The sequence below is a fragment of the Dendrobates tinctorius genome, unplaced genomic scaffold, assembly GCF_039654945.1.
Source record: "Dendrobates tinctorius isolate UK_male_01 unplaced genomic scaffold, ASM3965494v1 ptg000005l, whole genome shotgun sequence".
NCBI lineage: Eukaryota > Metazoa > Chordata > Amphibia > Anura > Dendrobatidae > Dendrobates > Dendrobates tinctorius.
In genome coordinates this window covers 19,807,126-19,825,337 of record NW_027361673.1, presented here as the reverse complement: position 1 = coordinate 19,825,337, position 18,212 = coordinate 19,807,126, and the positions used below count along the sequence as shown (strand labels likewise).

At 42.4% G+C, this 18,212-nt stretch overlaps 1 protein-coding gene across 3 annotated transcripts in view; it reads right to left on the bottom strand.

The window, feature by feature from the left end:
- RBMS3 (RNA binding motif single stranded interacting protein 3) overlaps nucleotides 1–18,212 on the bottom strand; it is a 1,042,190-nt gene that overhangs the window by 409,738 nt on the left and 614,240 nt on the right. The window contains exons 5-7 of one of the 3 annotated variants that reach the window (XM_073568622.1): nucleotides 12,121–12,262; nucleotides 11,890–12,040; nucleotides 10,432–11,566 (exon numbers count right to left, since the gene is read on the bottom strand). The exons of the other annotated variants lie outside the window; for them this stretch is intronic. Of the exons in view, the coding sequence (XP_073424723.1) occupies nucleotides 11,281–11,566; nucleotides 11,890–12,040; nucleotides 12,121–12,262 (579 nt within the window). The 3' untranslated portion in view covers nucleotides 10,432–11,280. Of the gene's footprint in view, nucleotides 1–10,431; nucleotides 11,567–11,889; nucleotides 12,041–12,120; nucleotides 12,263–18,212 lie in introns of those variants that run through there. 3 annotated transcript variants of the gene reach the window in all.

Genomic DNA, 18,212 nt, shown 5'->3' with positions numbered 1-18,212 from the left:
GTGACCTCCACGATAATCACCCGGGCTCAGTCGCTTGTTGGTTAGTGGCCGGGAGGGGCAATCCTTTTTACCATGTCCAGACTCGCCACTGTGAACACAACATTTTCTCACGTGCCGTTGTCTCCTTTCTTCCTCCTTAAGGTTGATGGTTCCCATCTCCGTGATTTTCAATGAAGAACTGGCTCCCCTTCCTCGGGAGAATAATGATGTCTCGGTTTGTATCACTCCCCTTGCCCGTAACCTGCGATCCATTCGGACGGCCTGTGTCATAGCTTCCTCCAGGGCATCAGGTGGGGGGTGGAGAGCCAAGGCGTCTTTCAGATGCTCAGACAAGCCTCTACGGAACAACCCCCGGAGAGCGGCGTCGTTCCAGCAGACCTCAGCAGCCCAGCGTCTGAACTCTGAGCAAAACCACTCGGCTGAGTGTTTCCCCTGGCAAACATTCATCAGCCTGTCCTCAGCCATACGCACCCGATCAGGCTCATCATAAATATGCCCCAGGGCCTCAAAAAATGCATCCACAGTCATACGCTCAGGGGCCGTGGTAGGAAGGGAGAAAGCCCAAGCTTGGGGGGCTCCCCTTAACAGGGACATAATGACCCCCACTCTCTGACTTTCATCCCCAGAAGAGTGTGGTCTTAAGGAAAAAAAAAGCTTACAGCCCTCCTTGAAAACTCTGAAGTCATTTTTATCTCCAGAAAAGGTATCTGGTAACTTCACTGGAGACTCAGGGGAAATTAATGTAACATCCCGAGCCCCCAATGAAAGAACCCCCTGCACAGTGTCAGCGATCAGCTGCTGAGACTGAGCCAGGACTCTTTGTTCTCCAAAGAGTTTCTGAGACATCTGTGTCAGATGCTTAACCTGTTCAGAAAGAGTGTGCATAGGATCCATCACACACACAGGTGAATGGGAGAAGAGAAAAAAAAAATGGTATTGGTCAGTTATAATGTCAGAGACACCGCACTGCACTTGCTCATAGAGCCAGTGCGCGTGTCCTGAGTACAGAAGCAGTGCTAAAAGATACCTGTGGAGAAGGGCAGCAGAGGTGACCATGCGTGCTTCAGGCTAATAGTGTCAGGGTCCAGTCAGCGCTGGAAGGTAAAGAGGCATAGGACCTGCGGACACTGAAACTGAATAATCTGGCATGGGACCTATGGTCATGTGACTGCAAGGGGGCGGGGCTTAGCGTCCTGTTTTCAGATAGGACAGGACACCATACAACAACTCAGAGTCAAGCAAAACAAAGGTCACAGCAGTACAGGCAAACGAGGTACAGGAGGGACAAACAGACGGGTAGTCAGACAGAGCCAAAGGTCATACACAAGAGGGTGACGTGGTACCAAGGGGACAAGCAGAGAGAAGTCGGGTCACAAGCAGAGAGTCATACACGAGAGGTAGCGCAGTACAAGAGGGTCAGGCAGAACTTGTAACAGGGACAGAACCAGATCACAATCGAACAAGCAAGCAAGATATCAGGCACAAGGCACACGTATACAAGAGGTCACTTAACTCAGCCGAGGGCAGGAGTATAACTGACACCAGACCCAGGTCCAGTGAGCACTAAATAGCCTCCTGCTGCCAGAGAGAGGCAGCACAATTAACCCATAGTATAACCAGGACGGGTCAAAGCGAAATCCCGTCCTGGATCATGACATTGTCTTTATTTACCAGATAACTATAGGATTAATAATGGATGGGTATCTTATAGACGCTTCTCCATTACTAAACTGTGGGCTTGATTTCACCTGACAATACAAAGGTGACATCAACATGACAAATAACCCCACTTGCCACCACAACAGGGTTGCGGGAATAGCCTGGTAAAGTGCTACAATTGGCGTATCTTTGGATGTGCCAATTGTGGGGCGGCTGCGGGCTGCTATTTTTAGGCTGGTCTGGGCCAAAATCCATGGGCCTCGCCAGCCTGAGAATACCAGGCTGCAGCTGTTTGCTTTTTCCTTTGCTGGTTAACAATAATAGGGGGACCCCATGCTATTTTTTGGAGGGATCCCACTATTTTTGCTAACCATCCAAAGTAAGCAGACTGTATTATCAGGCCGGTAAGGTTCATGGATATTGGATCCTTTCCAGCCTGAAATACCAGTCCCAGTATTCTGCTTTAGTCTGGCTGGTTAACAAATATAGGGGGACCCCACACTTTTTTAATTATTTATTTATTAATAAAGGAGGGGACCTCTCTCTGTGCTTTCCTTCACTTCCTGTGTCATGTACGTCTGACTGTGTCGCAAGATTTAATATTATTTAAATTAGTACATATTCGTAGTAAGCTGCATTCCTGCACTTAATACGCATATGATTATGAAGATAATGCAGTTTTTCCACATCTAATGAAAGTCTATGGGTAATTTACGCAGCAGAGACTGAGTGTCTACACAGCATAAATTGACATGCTGCGGTCTGGAAAGACGCGTCACATGTCCATCTCCGTGGATGAGCCGTGGGCGTCAGTGCATGCATAGTCAGCATGGTACCAGTATGCTGTAACAGCTGGATGCTGCATGTTGGACGCTGCGGATGAACGCAGCGTCCAACCTGCAGCGTTTACTGATTGTCTGCACATACCCCCAATATATCTATAAACAGGAAAACACTTTTCTTTCCTTCCCAGAAGCCAATTTTCAATTAGCTTTATTTCAAGTGACAAAAACGCATGCCATGAAAAAATGCATCAAAAACGCATGTGGAAAAAAACACACCAAAAACGGATGTAAAAAACGCATCTAAAATGCAGGTGAGCCATCAGTGACCTCAGATGAACACTTGGTGAAGATTTCACTTGTGTCAAATCCTGAGCAAATACTAAGCCAGTTCTAATCGTGTGCACATACCCTAACACTGAGACTTATACAGGTGCACTATTCATTTTGATTGTAAAATCATTCTCAAGTGTCCCTTTAAGTGTGTTTATAGTTTTGTATAAAACTGTTTTACTTGCCACAATATACACTGTACAAACACTGAAGCAAAATGTTTAATCCCTTGCATATTTTATAACAACTTTAATCAGTGTGAAATATGTTACCATTAATTGGGACATTGTATGTCATTCCCTTGCAATTTATATTGAACAATGTCCACTGAGGAATATGCACACAAATTTCCCAAGGTTAATTGGAAAGAACTGAGACTATACAAGCCATGTATAAGTAATGAAGGATGAAAGTGAAAAACTAATAAATGAGTTGCTGCAATAAAAAATGATGGCCTAACTAGATACAATAAGGAAAAGGCAATATCAACTAAGATTTTGATAAACCATGGGTTTTTTTCAATATGTCAAATTTATTGCTTGTCCATGTGTCAGTTTTTACAATCCTTGTTGCAACTGTTTTTCTGGTAGGAAGAAAATACTTTGCTTTTTTGACCATTTAAACCGTAAAACATGGGCAGAATATGGATGACATTTGTGTGCTATTCTTTTGTCACAGTGTAATTGACTAATATTGGCAAGTTTGATTCCTAACACACCTCAATTTAGGACATGTTTGTTTTTTTTGTATTTTTGTGGACCATCTACATTAAAAAATAAATATGAAAAAGGCACCGTGATTTTTATGGACCAGTGATCTATCCATAAAATAATGGATACCACGCGTAACAAAAAAAATTGATCTGCGAAAGCCCTTAGACATACACACTCGAGTCAGACATAGTTAATATGGGGGAGGAGACCCAGCGGAATGATGTACAGAGTCAACATAAATGTAATCCTTCAGTAGATTTACACTTAAAAGTCTGAAATACAAATTAAATTTTCATCCCAAATCCCTGTCTATTTAATGCCACAATCTTACCTATTTCCTAATATACTTAATTTCCTATCCTTCCCTAACCACACTATCTAACTGTTATTTAATTTTTTTCTCTCACTTCCGTTTTGATGACGCTTCATTTGAGAATCCCAGTGCATGCTGGGATACTCAAACAAAGCATCATCAGGAGGCAGAGACTGCAGTAATTCCCACAATCTCTGCCCCCTCGTTGAAACAAAGCGACACCAGTGACCTTCGCTTCAGGAGCTGGGCTAGTCCTTGTACGATGTGCTCAATGACAGCGCACTCTCTCGTCAGCTCAGATCAGCATTAACAAACTAGCAACATCGCGCAATGTTAGAGCTCGTTATTAGAATAATCGACATGCAGAAAGTATTGCCGCCCCCACAAATGTCCTCACTAAATACTGATTTGATTTACTTTTCTCTTTATTTCATTTAATTTGTTTTTTATTAATTGATAAAAATATTTTATTGACAATTCTAGTTCTGAAAGGTTTCATAATTTGCAGCACTTTATTCCTGCCTAAAACTTTTGGGCAGCATGGTGGCTCAGTGGATAGCACTGCAGCCTTGCAGCACTGGAGTCCTGGGTTCGAATCCCACCAAAGACAACATCTGCATCCCTGTGTTTGCGTGGGTTTCCTCCTGGTATTCTGGTTTCCTCCCACATTCCAAAGACATACTGATAGGGAATTTAGATTGTGAGCCTCATCCAGGACAATGATGATAATGTGTGCAAACTGTAAAGCGCTGTGGAATATGTTAGCACTATATAAAGATTATTATTATTATTTGTACAAAAAAACATGTTTAAAAAATTTGTTTCAGGTCACAATATTCTTAGAGATAAAAAAAAGGGTTTAGATTGCAGTACAATCTGGATTTTTATTGGTACCATTCTGGGATGCATTTGACATTTTCATCACTTTTTTTATTATTTTTCTTTAGGAAAGGTGACAAAATTCCACAATTTCAGCATTGTGTTTAGGGCTCATTCACACTAGCATATAAATCGGATCAGTGCAATCTGATAAAATAATCGTCTTGCACTCGAACAATTGTTATTCAATGAGGCAGTGCACATCTGGTATTTTTTCTCAGCCGTATTCAGCATGAGAAAAAAATCGCATCGTGCTTCAATTACACTCCGAAATTGGTACAGTGTGAGAAAAAAATCACATATCATATGGACCATCAGTATGGCATCCAAGTTTTACGGATACATTTCAATTCTCTAGTATAGAAAACTGTAAGGGGACCTGTAAATGATTAATAGCTGCTGAGCAAAAACAAATTGCATATGAAGAGCACACGGATGACAAGTGAGAAAAAAAATCATCCCACTCTCGCGGATGAGAATGGGACCAATTTTTATACAGTATGCTAGTGTGAGTGAGCCTTTATAGTTATATTTTTACAGTCTTTTTGTTTACTTCATTTTTATGCTTATTCATATTTTAACTTTTATAAACGGTTTTTTTTGCCTGATTAGGGGACCTGAAAAATAATCCTTTCATCTCTCACATTAAACACTGCAGTACTTCATTATCGCAGAGTATTTTTGCTGTTAGCATTGTCAGACGTTTACTATCATTCCCCTATTTTGCATGCATACCAACTTGACTCCAGTTCAATTCCATCAGTTTAGCTTTGGGTTTCTGTATTCGGATATCACATAAGTGCAGCACGATTCCCATCGACACTGGCAGCAGAGGAGATGGGGAAATTAATTTCTCCGTCTCCTCCACAGCTGTGCTGCGATTCTCTCATGCGAGAGAATAACAGCACAGAGCTCTGACACTCGGTTCATGCTTGCAGCAGAGCAGAAGCTGAGTGTCATTAGCATTTCGCATTGTATGTGGTTCGCTAGTTGGACCCCAGCCTTAACAAGCTCCTCATTAGCTGTGTGTCCATGTTTGGGACCTGGTCTTGCTCAGCCCCTATTCACACAGGACATCACTATGATGTAGGGTAAGGTTCTAATATTAGATGTTAGGACCATCCCAAACTTAGGTCCTCCTTGATGTTGGTGGAATGGCTTTTATGCTTTTTTTTAATCCAAAGCGGTGTTTACTAAGTAACCAATGCTTTTTATATGCACTATTGCTTTTACTTATTTACTTACATCAGAATATTTACTTCATTTTTTTTGACTTGGGTTTTGTCTGTTTTTCTGCCAGTTAAACAAACCCCTATTTTGCATGCATAGAAACTTGACTCCAGATCCATTCTTTCAGTTTAGCTAGAGGTTTTCTAAGGTGGAAGAGCAGAGTCCTTTATTGGGCTTTAGCTGTTACAACTGCTGACTCTGTTTGGGTTCTGATGATGGTGACAATCTGTCAGTTATCTCCTTAGATGCTGTAATAAATATTGACTGCAGCATCTAAGGAGTTAAAGAGATGGAATTAAGGCCCCGTCTCACATAGCGAGATCACTAGCGAGATCGCTGAAGCGTCACCGATTTTGTGATGCAACAGCGACCTCGCCAGCGATCTCGTTACATGTGACACTTAGCAGCGACCAGGCCCCTGCTGCAATTTCGCTGATCGTCCTCGAATGTCCTGGCCCATTTTTTGATCACTGGTGTCCCGCTGATCAGCGCGCCTCGCTGTGTTTGACACCGACAAGTGACTTAGTTAGTGACTCAGAAATCATGGACGTAGGCGGGAGTCGTCAGAATAGCTGCTGTGTGACAAGGTCCTAACGACCGCCGAGGTCACTATACGGATCGCTGGATCGTTGCTGCGTTGTTGGGTAAATCTGACCATTTGACAGCTTACTAGCGACCATTTAGCGACACACCAGCGATCCTTACCAGGTCGTATCGTTGTTGGGATCGCTGGTGCATCTCTAAGTGTAACGGTACCCTTAGGGTTCTCTTCACAGTCCCTGCCATACATGTTGTTAATTAGTTCTACGACTTTATGAAAGCACAAGGTCAAAGATAAAGCACATTCATACAGGTTGTTATTATTATTCTCCATACACTTATTGAAGGTGAATTATTTTCTACCATTAAATGATCAATATGGCTAGCTGCAATTTAATTTATAAAAAAGCACTGCAGTATCTGAGGTGTATTTTATAATGTTTTTCAAAAGCTAATAAATAGAAATGCTCAAGATACCTAGTGAGAATCCTATTTTTAAAGAGATAGGGATCATTGCTATACAAGTCAATCAGTAAGTCAATGTTTGGCTCAGAAGAAGAAAATGTAGCAGACATCATGTCAAGGAAAATGTCTATTGATGTATGTTATGATGCAACTACTAACATAGGAAGGGCACACAATAATGAGCTCAATGATATTCCATTGTTATAAGGGCACTCATTATCCTCAGTGGGACTCAGAATCTAATTTGCTTAAAAGGCTCACACTAAGGGCATCGGATCACATTCAGACTAATGTCATTCTATGGGACTTTACCTTACACATGCCCGATTTTTTCCCCGGATAGAGTTTGTCAGTGAATAAAAACTGCAGCATGCATGATTTACATTCCATATTCAAATCTCATCTGGCCATGAAAGTCAATGAGTCCGTGGAAAAAAATCTGACCACACTCAGATGATATCAAAGTGCAGTCCGAATTGGACTGACAGAATGGAGACAATGGGGAATTTTATTTTCCATCTTCTTCACATCCTAGAAAATCAGATCATGCTATAATCACACTCTGATCAAACTCTGAACAGAGTGTAATCAGAGTCTGTTTAGCAAAATCGGACCGATTTTCTCAGATAATACGGTTGTGTCACCCTAACCTAAGGCTATGTGCACACGTAGTAAATTTCCCTGCTTTTTTTGTTGACAAAACCGCACCTCTTGGCAGAAACCGCATGTGCGGTTTTGGTGCATTTTTTTCTGCGGTTTTTCCTGCAGTTTTTTGGCAGAATTGTCTGCGGTTTTGCACTAGAAGAAATTAAATAAAGTTGGACAATACTGTACTCAAGAAAAAAAAAGGTGATGTCATTTCCTGCTCCAACCCCCCCAGCCTCCATTTTGCTTTTACCAATAAGAATGATGACTGACAGAAATGAGCAGCAGAGTGCCCAGCGGGATGAAGATTTCAGCGTGCAGCGCCAAATGGTCCGCAGGCCGTTCAGAATCCTCATGCTGGGGTGTTTGCTGGAAATCCTGATGCAGCACAGAGAGCAGGTAATAGGGTTTGATGATGTTTGAGTTTAAATTTTTTGGGATAAGGACCGGGATTATGTTTGGGATTCCATTGTGGATAGGATTGGGGTTTGTTGGGAATAGGGTTATATGGCTGGAATTAGGATGGCTTGTGATTGGGTTAGGTTATTGATTAGTGTTTGGATAATATAGACTTGGGATTGGGTATGGGATTAGGGTTATGGTTGGGTTTTGGATTAGGGTTGTAGTTTTGTTCGGTTTGTGATTATTGTTTGGATTATGAATACATTTTGGATTGTTGTCGTTTGTGAATTCAGACTTTATATTATGTTTTTGATTACGAGTATTTATGTGATTAGGGTTATGAATCAGAAAATGGTTCACATGTCTGTTTTTTGAGTGTGCTGTCTACTAAATGTAAAATTTTATTTTAGGCTCAGCAGCAGCAGCTCAGAAGGAGAAATCAAGGACGTAAATTTTGGGTGCACCCACTCTTAGTCGACCGAACCGACAAAGGGCATTTTAATGTTCTTTATAATGATTTGAGGAGGTAAGTTGTAAAATAACTCAAGCAGTTTTACTATGTAAAATGTCTATAAAAGTATGTAATCATTATTAACCTTTTTCTTTTTACTTTGCAGATATCCTGAAAAGTTTGTGTCCTTCTGCCGGCTTCCAATCGCCGCCTTTGATCATCTGCTTGAAATCTTGGGTCCTCATATTACATTTGCTGATATGTTCATGAGGAAGGCGATCACTGCTGAGGAAAGGCTGCTCATCACCTTGCGGTAAGTAAATAATTGTCGCTTAGAATGTCATTACGGCCCTTTCACACATCAGTGTATCCGGTAGGGTTTATTATATTGGGAACATGTAACGTAGACACTGACACAGGTAGACACACTATAATTAATGGATCTATGTACATGTCAGCGTGTTTCTTTCCAGCTTTATTTTTACACCTGGTTGTTTGTCACAACATAGAATACTTCATAGAAGACATCAAAGGCGTTTTATAGCGGCCATACCTGCTGACACGTTACAGTACATTTTTGTGTGACTTTTCTAATTTTTTTTTTTTCTTTTCAGGTTTTTGGCCACAGGAGAGAGCTACACATCCCTACACCTCCAATTTAGAGTTGGTAAATCCACCATCTCTCAAATTGTGAGGTGCACATGTGCCGTCATCTGGCAGAAGTTGCAGCCCATGGTGATGCCTTCCCCAACCGAGGAGACTTGGCTGCAGGTCGCGGCAGGCTTTCAGTCTGTGGCCAATTTCCCAAACTGCATAGGTGCAGTTGATGGTAAACATGTACGAGTGCAGAAGCCACCACGATCAGGATCACGCTTCTTTAATTACAAGAAGTATTTTTCAGTGGTCCTGATGGCGGTGGCTGATGCACATTACAAATTTGTTGCCATCGACGTTGGTGCCTATGGCAGTACTGGGGATTCTCGGGTGTTGCGAACATCACATGTTGGACAGCAAATTCTTCAAGATGGCGAAACGCTCCCAGCCCCAAGACCTTTGCCGGGTTCCACACATCCAGTGCCCTTTGTGATGGTATCGGATGAGGCCTTTCCATTAATGACCACCCTGCTGCGCCCATACCCACGAAGGGGACTGACTGCCCGGCGGAGGATTTTTAATTATCGGCTGAGTCGTGCACGAAGATATGTGGAATGTACCTTTGGGATCATGACTAGTCAGTGGAGGATCTTTCACACTGCCATCCAGTTGGATCCTGACACCATTGACACCGTGATTAAGGCATGCTGTGTACTCCACAACTATGCTCGTGAGTACAGCTCCGAGGTAGATGTGGAGTACCAGCAGCCACAATGTAATCCAGTGCGCCATGTGGGAAGACCATCCAACTCGGGTGTGCGTGTGAGAGAAACATTTACTGACTATTTTATGAGTCCACAAGGTGCCGTGCACTGGCAATACTCCTGTGCTGGTGTTGAGCAGTCTGAACAGCTGTGAAAGATCCAAGAAGAAGAAGTTGAGCGGCAGCAAAGAAGGACCCGTTTTTTGGTTTTTATTTGGTGGATTGATAACAACATCGTATCGATGGGCACCGCCAGGACCACACGACCACCACTATGGATAATTAAACGTTTGTTTTTACTTTTATACCGGTGGTCTATTGATTGGACTCAGGATGTACTATTGGGATGCTGGGACCGGCCATTGAGCCATGTTTGCCTCATCTTGAATATTGTAAAATCTTCCTCTTTGGTTAGAGCACCTATTTCAACCTGCTAAGTACCTTGGCTGGAATCAGCCATTAAAATACTGCCCATCCGCTTAGTTTACCATGACTGGCACTTAATTCAATATGGTTAGTTTCTTCCATGTTGTCGGGCGTCCTGGCCTGATTCTCCACCATATATGAGTAACATTTTGGATGTACTAATATGTTATTTAAAGCTGATGTTAAAATAAAATGTTTACACCTTTGTGCACAAGTGAAATTTTTTTTGTGTTTAACTTTGTCGTAATGCATGACTAAAGTTTTTGGCTTGGTTGAACACATTTGGTGTATTTGTTGTCTGTCTATTGAGTTGCCCTTACAGATTGGAGTTATTATATAATCATCAATTAGTGGTATGATATCCTAGGCTAGAATTATAGTTTCTATGTATCCTTTTACGCCCAAAATTTTTTTTAAATTGATAATGTTATGGACCTCATTTTTAAATTTGCACTAGGTCATGTTTATTATCTAGGTACCATAGTCCCGTAACAGCATCACCATAGTTTGAATCTACACAGTTGTGTTGTCAGGATGTACCCATGACACTGGCCATATGTAGCCGTAGTTTAGGCCCCTTCGAATTTAGAGAAAGAACACAAAGTAAATTTTCAAATAAAAATTTATTAGAAAAACAATAAACTTTATTACAAACATTGTAATTAATTTTTCAATGTGAAAGAGAACAGATGGCCAACAACATTTTGGCCCAACAACAAAAATGTCAGCCACAAACTTTATTTAGTTTAAATTATGGTACTGTGGGTAGTACCCATAGTTTGTTGCTGCGTCCTGAGTGTAATGATTTGGTGGGGGACCTAGCAGCTCAGTTGTGTATGGGTGACTGCCTTGAGATTGGGCATTTTGTGGTTGGCCTTGGTTTTTTTTTCCGAAAAGTCCTAACACGGACATCAAAATTTCATCATACGGCAAAATCGGTGCGGGATCATGTAACGCTGTAAGCGACATCTGTACCAGGCTTGTGAAAATGTTCTGGCGATCCGGTGGCAGGGAGCGAGCCTTGTTTGCAATTTGGAGAGCAAAAAAATCAAATTCGTCTTCCGTGCTAGACCTCTTTATCAAGGCTAGCGTCTCATTAGCGGCTTTGATTGTTTTATCCTCGTTTTTTTTTTTGTTTTTTCTTTTTGGTTGGGCTGTCCTGACACCGTACCGCCAGCCCTTCCTCTAACTGTTTCCGCTACAACAATATTTTCAGCAACGGTGGAAGCCGATGCCACAGCATCTGATGACAATGGGGCAGCACCAGCAACATGTTCACCAGCTGAAGAACCGGTCACAGCAGCTACATTTGAAGGTCCAGAAGCCTCTTCAGAATCTTCCTCTGCCGGAGGGTCAATATTGCCTTGAGTGCTGTTTTAGGAAAAAAAGCATAATGTCAATATACTATATACTAATCTTGTAGAGACACATTGCAAACGCAAGACAAGCGACATGCTGTGGGGACAAAACACGTGTCCAGGGACGTAGCTCTACAACCTCCACAGTTTTTACACATAGTGGAGAGGGAAATTCATCACATCTCCTCTACTATGCTGTTCTATGTGGGCACAACAAATAAAAATAACGGTGGCGTTGTATGAAGCATTGCATACACAGCCAATTCTGTCATACCACCTACAAAGAGAGGATGGATAGCTTAAAAATACTTTTTATTTTAAAAAAAAAACATTTACCTATGCAGTGTCCGGCCAGTTAACAAAAATTGTAGTTCCTCATAAAAAGGGAACGAGTGTCGGGTAGGAGACGATCCACTTTTATTGCAGCTTGCCACATATTTATGGAATCTGTCCTTCACGGATCTCCATCGTTGCTTGACATCTTTCTCTAAACCAAAAAAAATAAAAACATTAATTCTAATATTTAGGTACACCTATTTTGGTAGTGTCAGCGAAGATTTGAATTACCAATTTGCAACTGTGTAGCATTATTACACGAATCCCAGTCAGGATACAGCCGGCGTAACACTTTGGTCCAGCAGTGATCCCGGTAATAGCGGTCCTTGTAGGCCTCGTCAGAAGGGTCCCATATGGCTTGAAAATCACGGACCTACAATGTAGAGATTACATTCATTAAAATACTATGTTTACCAGAAAAAGAAAAAAAAAAAAAAGGGAAAAGCATTTACGCCAATAAAAAATTTTTTTACCCTACCCAACCCTACACCTAACCTCAGTGAAAATAGTAATACAAAATATGTAAAATAAATAAATAAATAAATAAATAAAAAATGCACAAGTCAAAAAAAGCCTCTGTGAAGAACCGCAACCTGGCACGTTATTTATTCCGTGTGGATTTACACTGTCACACAGCGAGCCGTGACTGACGCCGTGACGGCCACCTCTGTGACTGAAAGGCCAAGGCTGACAAAAGGAATAAAGTTAATTTGCTACCAGCAGCGGGGTTTTATTTTTTGGCCTCCACAATAGAAGCACGAAGGCTCTTCGGATGGGGTATGGCGGTGACAGTGAGGAGGTATGGCAGTGATGGTGAGGGGTCCCCCTATATTTTAGGGCCAGAAAGGCTACGCAGACAGCTGAGGGTTAATATTTGTAGCCGTGCTATGAATATCAGCCCACAGCTGTCTGCGTAACCTTTCTGGCTCTAAAAAAAGGGGTCCCAACCCCAAAAAAAATTTACGTGGGGTCCCCCTATATTTTAGGGCCAGAAAGGCTACGCAGACAGCTGAGGGTTAATATTTGTAGCCGTGCTATGAATATCAGCCCACAGCTGTCTGCGTAACCTTTCTGGTTCTAAAAAAAGGGGTCCCAACCCAAAAAATTTTTTACGTGGGGTCCCCCTATATTTTAGGGCCAGAAAGGCTACGCAGACAGCTGCGAGCTGATATTCATAGCCTAGGAAGGGGCCATGGATTTTGGCCCCCCCCCGGCTGCAAATACCAGCCCGCAGCCGCCCCAGAACCGGCGCATCAAAGATGCGCCAATTCCGGCACTTAACCCCTCTCTTCCCACTCCCGCACAGTGGCGGGATGTGGGGTAATGAAGGGGTTAATGTCACCTTTCATCGGTGACATTAAGCCCGGTTAATAATGGAGAGGCGTCAAGAAGACGCCGATCCATTATTAATCCAAAAAAGGTAATTTTGAAATAAAACAGACACCAAAAAAAAAAATTTAATGAAATAAAAAAACACAAGTTTTTGACAAAAAATTCTTATTTTTCACTCAATCCAGCGACGCCCTCGTTCTCCTAGAAAAAAATTAAAAATAACAAACCAAATTTATACTCCCTGTTCCGTCGCAGTCCATAAACGAGGGTCCCACGACGATCTGCCATGGAGAACAGTCACATCCTGAGATGTGACCATCCTCCATGGCTGCAGAAACACACTGACAGGAGCTAAGCTCCTGCAGTGTGTTACTGCGCATGCGTGAGAGAGTTTACCGGAGTTCATTGACTCCGGTACTCTCCTTTACGGCAATGCTGCGTGGGAAAGGTCATTGCCGTAAAGCGAGGTCCCGGAGCACCCAAACACTGGAAAACTCCATGAAAAACGGCAGGAGCATCGCTATGTGGTGAGTATGTTTATGTTGTATGTTGTATGTCCTTTATTGTATGTGTATTGTATGTGTCATTTTTTTTTTTTTTTAACCCTTTACTGAGCAATTGTGCATGGTCGCCGCAGGGACTACTCTCCCATCCTATAGCGATGGGAGCAGCAGTCCCATACAGCGACTGAGCACAATTGTGGGCCTACCGTCGCATGGGGACTGACGCACACAGACTGACGCACACAGACTGACGCACACAGACAAACACATACAGACGCACACAGACTGACGCACACACATACATACATGCATACATACCAAATCTATGAGACGGCCCACATCGATCCCCATGCGACGGTAGCCTTCCATGACGTTATGGTGACTTCCTTCTTCTTCCCTACACTCCGCCCAAGCACTTCCTCTTCCTCCCGACATCACTTCCTTCTGCTGCGTTTTTTCACCCAATTCCGCAGCAATAACCGCAGATATTTTTATCTCTGCGGTTTTGCTGCGGAATTGCGTGACTCAATGGAAGTTAATGGGTACAGAAACGCAGCAGAACCGCACAAACAATTGACATGCTGCGGATTGTAAACCGCAGCAAAACCGCGCGGAAAAATCCACAGCATGTGCACATGTTTTTTTTATTTTCATAGGAAATAAAGGGTTTGTAAAACGCTGCAGAATCTGCAGCGTTTCCGCAGGCCCAAAACCGCTGCGGAAACGCAGCAGAATCCGCAAAGTGTGCACATACCCTAAAGCAAATTTCATAATTTGCCCTAGTTGAATTTCAACTCCTGACTTCACCAGTGGCAATGGTCGAGCAATGCTGCAGTCCTGAAACATAATTAACCCCATTGAAAACAAATGATTATTTATAATGAACTTGCGTATGCACTTGACATTTTTTTGATCAAATGTGCAATCCATTACATGTTCACTTTCCATATTGATAATTCATTATACCATCAGAAATGTTTCTTTAAGAAAAACTAGATATTTTGGTTACAATGTAGACAATTTTATGGTAGTATGTAAGTAAAAATTACAAATCAACACTAGGTGGAGCATAGAGATTCACCACATATGGATTTATTATTGAGCTGAAGGTAAGCTGTGAAGATCTATCTTCTGTAGAAGCTCATGCTGCAAACATACCGAATGTTAATGCTTAACGCTATAACTTTGCTAAGGGACGCAGGGGATTTGAAGTGCTGTGTCAGGAAAACAGAGTTTCAATCACTATACAGTTAAGGAGGGAAGCCTGGCACTACCAAAAATTAAGGGGTGCCTTAACTTGCCACATAGCAATAGGGAATATATGCAAACAAAAAAAAGCTGTTTGGGAAAAAGAAATGAGCATACAAAAGCAAAATAATAAAAAGCAATATTTACCAAGGCAATAAGGAAAGACAAACAAATACCATTAAATCGAATTAAAACACACAATATATCAATTCTTGGGGTGCAAATAAGGTGAATTGAAAAGCATGGGTCAGTAGTCAAAAGATAAAACTAAAAATAAGGAAAATATATGCACAAAAAATGAACAATTAGTAGAGATGAACAAAGCTTTTCAAATTCAAATTTACCAGATTCCTTGAATTTTCCATCAAAATTCAATATGCATCATATCAATTCACTGCACATTGCAATATTGAAAAGCCACTAATTATACGAGAGCGATAGAGATACCAAATTACCGTATATACTCAAGTATAAGCTGACCTGAGTACAAGCCGAGGCCCCTAATTTTGCCACAAAAAACTGAGAAAACTGAGTATAAGCCTAGGGTGGGAAATGCAGCAGCTACTGGTAAATTTCAAAAATAAAAATAGATACCAATGAAAGTAAAATTAAGTGAGACATCAGTAGGTTAAATGTTTTTGAATATCCATATTAAATCAGGAGCCCCATATAAAGCACCATACAGTTAATGATGGGCCCCATAAAATGCTCCATACAAAAAATATGCCCCATATAATGATGCACAAAAGTGAATGATGGCCCCATAAGATGCTCCATAGAAAAATATGCCCCATATAATGCTGCACAAAGGTTACTGATGGCCCCATAAGATGCTCCATAGAAAAATAAGCCCCAAATAATGCTGCACAAAGGTTACTGATGGTCCCACAAGATGCTCCATATTAAATTATGCCCCATATAATGCTGCATAAAAGGTGAATGATGGCCCCGTAAGATGCTCCATAGAATAATATGCCCCATATAATGCTGCATAAAAGCTTAATGATGACTGTTATGAATGGGTCACCGAGGAGGAGAGCTCAATAAGCTATGCCACCAGAACACCAGAGAGGTTGGTCGCTCAGCGGATTGCAGACCCTTGATCTTAACAACACAACAAGCAGTAGCCGTGGAACGGTTCCTACTTTGCCCTAGACGCCTCGTCACAGCCGGAGGACTAACTAAGCCTAAAGACAGAAAGGTGAAATCTAAACTGCCCCGGAGCAGATCCCCAAAGGAATAGACAGCCCCAAACATATTGTTGGTGAGACAAGATGAAGCACAAACACAGACAGAATATAGACTGAGCAAATGATGAGGCCCACACTATCTAGATAGGACAGGACAGAAAAGGCCCTGTCTGCAATCACGCAAAAACCCTAATAATTTCAACACGACTGATGTACAAAAATACTGAGGTTTAAACAACCTCGCCCCCACAATATCAGCACTCAGGTGTGTACTGGCGGCTAACAACAGGCTAATACAGCAGGGGACTAAGCAAACAAACACAAGATACAAAAATTCAAGGCAGGAGCCAGCAGCCCCAGGGGGAGCAAGCTGACCCCTGACAGCAAGGCAAAAACAGATGCAAAGGGTTTAGCAAATGACACTTAGCTGAAAAAATGCAGGATCAGGCAGCAGACAGAAATCCTCAGTAAGCAGAAAAAGGAGTATCACCGGCAGTCACTGAGAGAAGTCTGCTCGCTTATGTAGTCCCAGTCACTACCACCACTCCTCCAATTATCTTCTGCAGCTGTTGGGTTAACATCATGTTGACCAGCACCACTACCAGCAGTATCCACCAGAGGGAGCCTTGCCTCAATAGTCGGATCAAGAGAGCTCACAACAGATGGCCCTATAAGATGCTCCATAGAATAATATGCCCCAATGCTCCATAAAGGTTGATGGTCCCATAAGATGCTTCATAGAATAATATGCCCCATATGCTGCTGCAACTAAAAAAAAAGACATACTCACCTCTCATTGCTGGGGGCCAGGTGCCGGTGTCCTGAGCAGGCGGAGACACCAGCACGCTATGGGGGCCAGGCGCCGGTGTTGCCGCTGGCTCAGGCCCTCGGCACTTGCGATGTTCACCTGTCCCCGTTCCACCGCCACGCAATGCGGTGTCTTCCGGGTCTCTCTGCAGTGACTGTACAGGCAGAGGGTGCGCACTAAACACATCATCGCACACTCTGACCTGAACGTCACAGCCAGAGGACCCGAAAGACAGAGCACGGTGGTGGAGGGGGGACAGGTGAATATCGCATTGCTCACCCTCCCTCAGTGCTACTCACTCTCCTGGCTCTCCTACATCTCCTCAGTCCCTGCATCTTCGGGCGCCAGCATATCTCTTCCGGTCTTCTTCCTGTTGTGAGCGGTCACATGGTACCGCTCATTAAAATAATGAATATGGACTCCACGCCTATGGGAGTGGAGTCGCGTGCATATTCATTATTTTAATGAGCGGTACCACGTGACCACTCAGAACAGGAAGAAGGCAGGAAGAGAAATGTCAGCGCCCGGAGATGCAGGGACTGAGGACATGTAGCAGAGCTAGGAGGGTGAATATGATGTGTTCTGCTCCCCCATCCCACCTCCCCTGCTGGCAATGACTCATGTATAAGCCAAGAGGAGTGTTTTCAGCACACAAAAAATGTGCTGAAAATCATACACGAGTATATACGGTAAATAACATCTGAACAAAATAGCATTTGCTCAGTAGAAGGAAAGCACAAAAGACCAATGCAAAACTTTCAGTGGATTATATAATCATCAGTACCTTAGACACCCAGTTGTGGCAAAATAAGCAATTCTCAACACGCGTAAGCTCCTTTACTCATATCTGTATTCCTAATGGTCTCATTAAACACCAAGAGGAAATATAAGCAGTGTATCACGCCGAAAGATATTACTGTCAGATTGTTTAATAAAAGGAAACATTAGTAATTGGAATTTATCTTGCCTCAACATCCATCTCTTCCAGTAAACAGATGCTTCTCATTTCCTGTGGTACATTTTTTCTTCACCATATTGACGTCTACTCTTGCCATTATGTTCTTTTACTGTGTAACTCCGTTTCTGTTTCATCCTAGTAGCCCTCAGTGACCTTACAGATCATTGATCTTGGTGTTTAAACGTCTCAGCAGCCGCTGGCTTTGACAGGGTAGACTTTTGTTAAAGGTATGGCTCTTCTATACATCAAAGCAGATTAAACTGTTAAATGGCAGAGCAAAACCA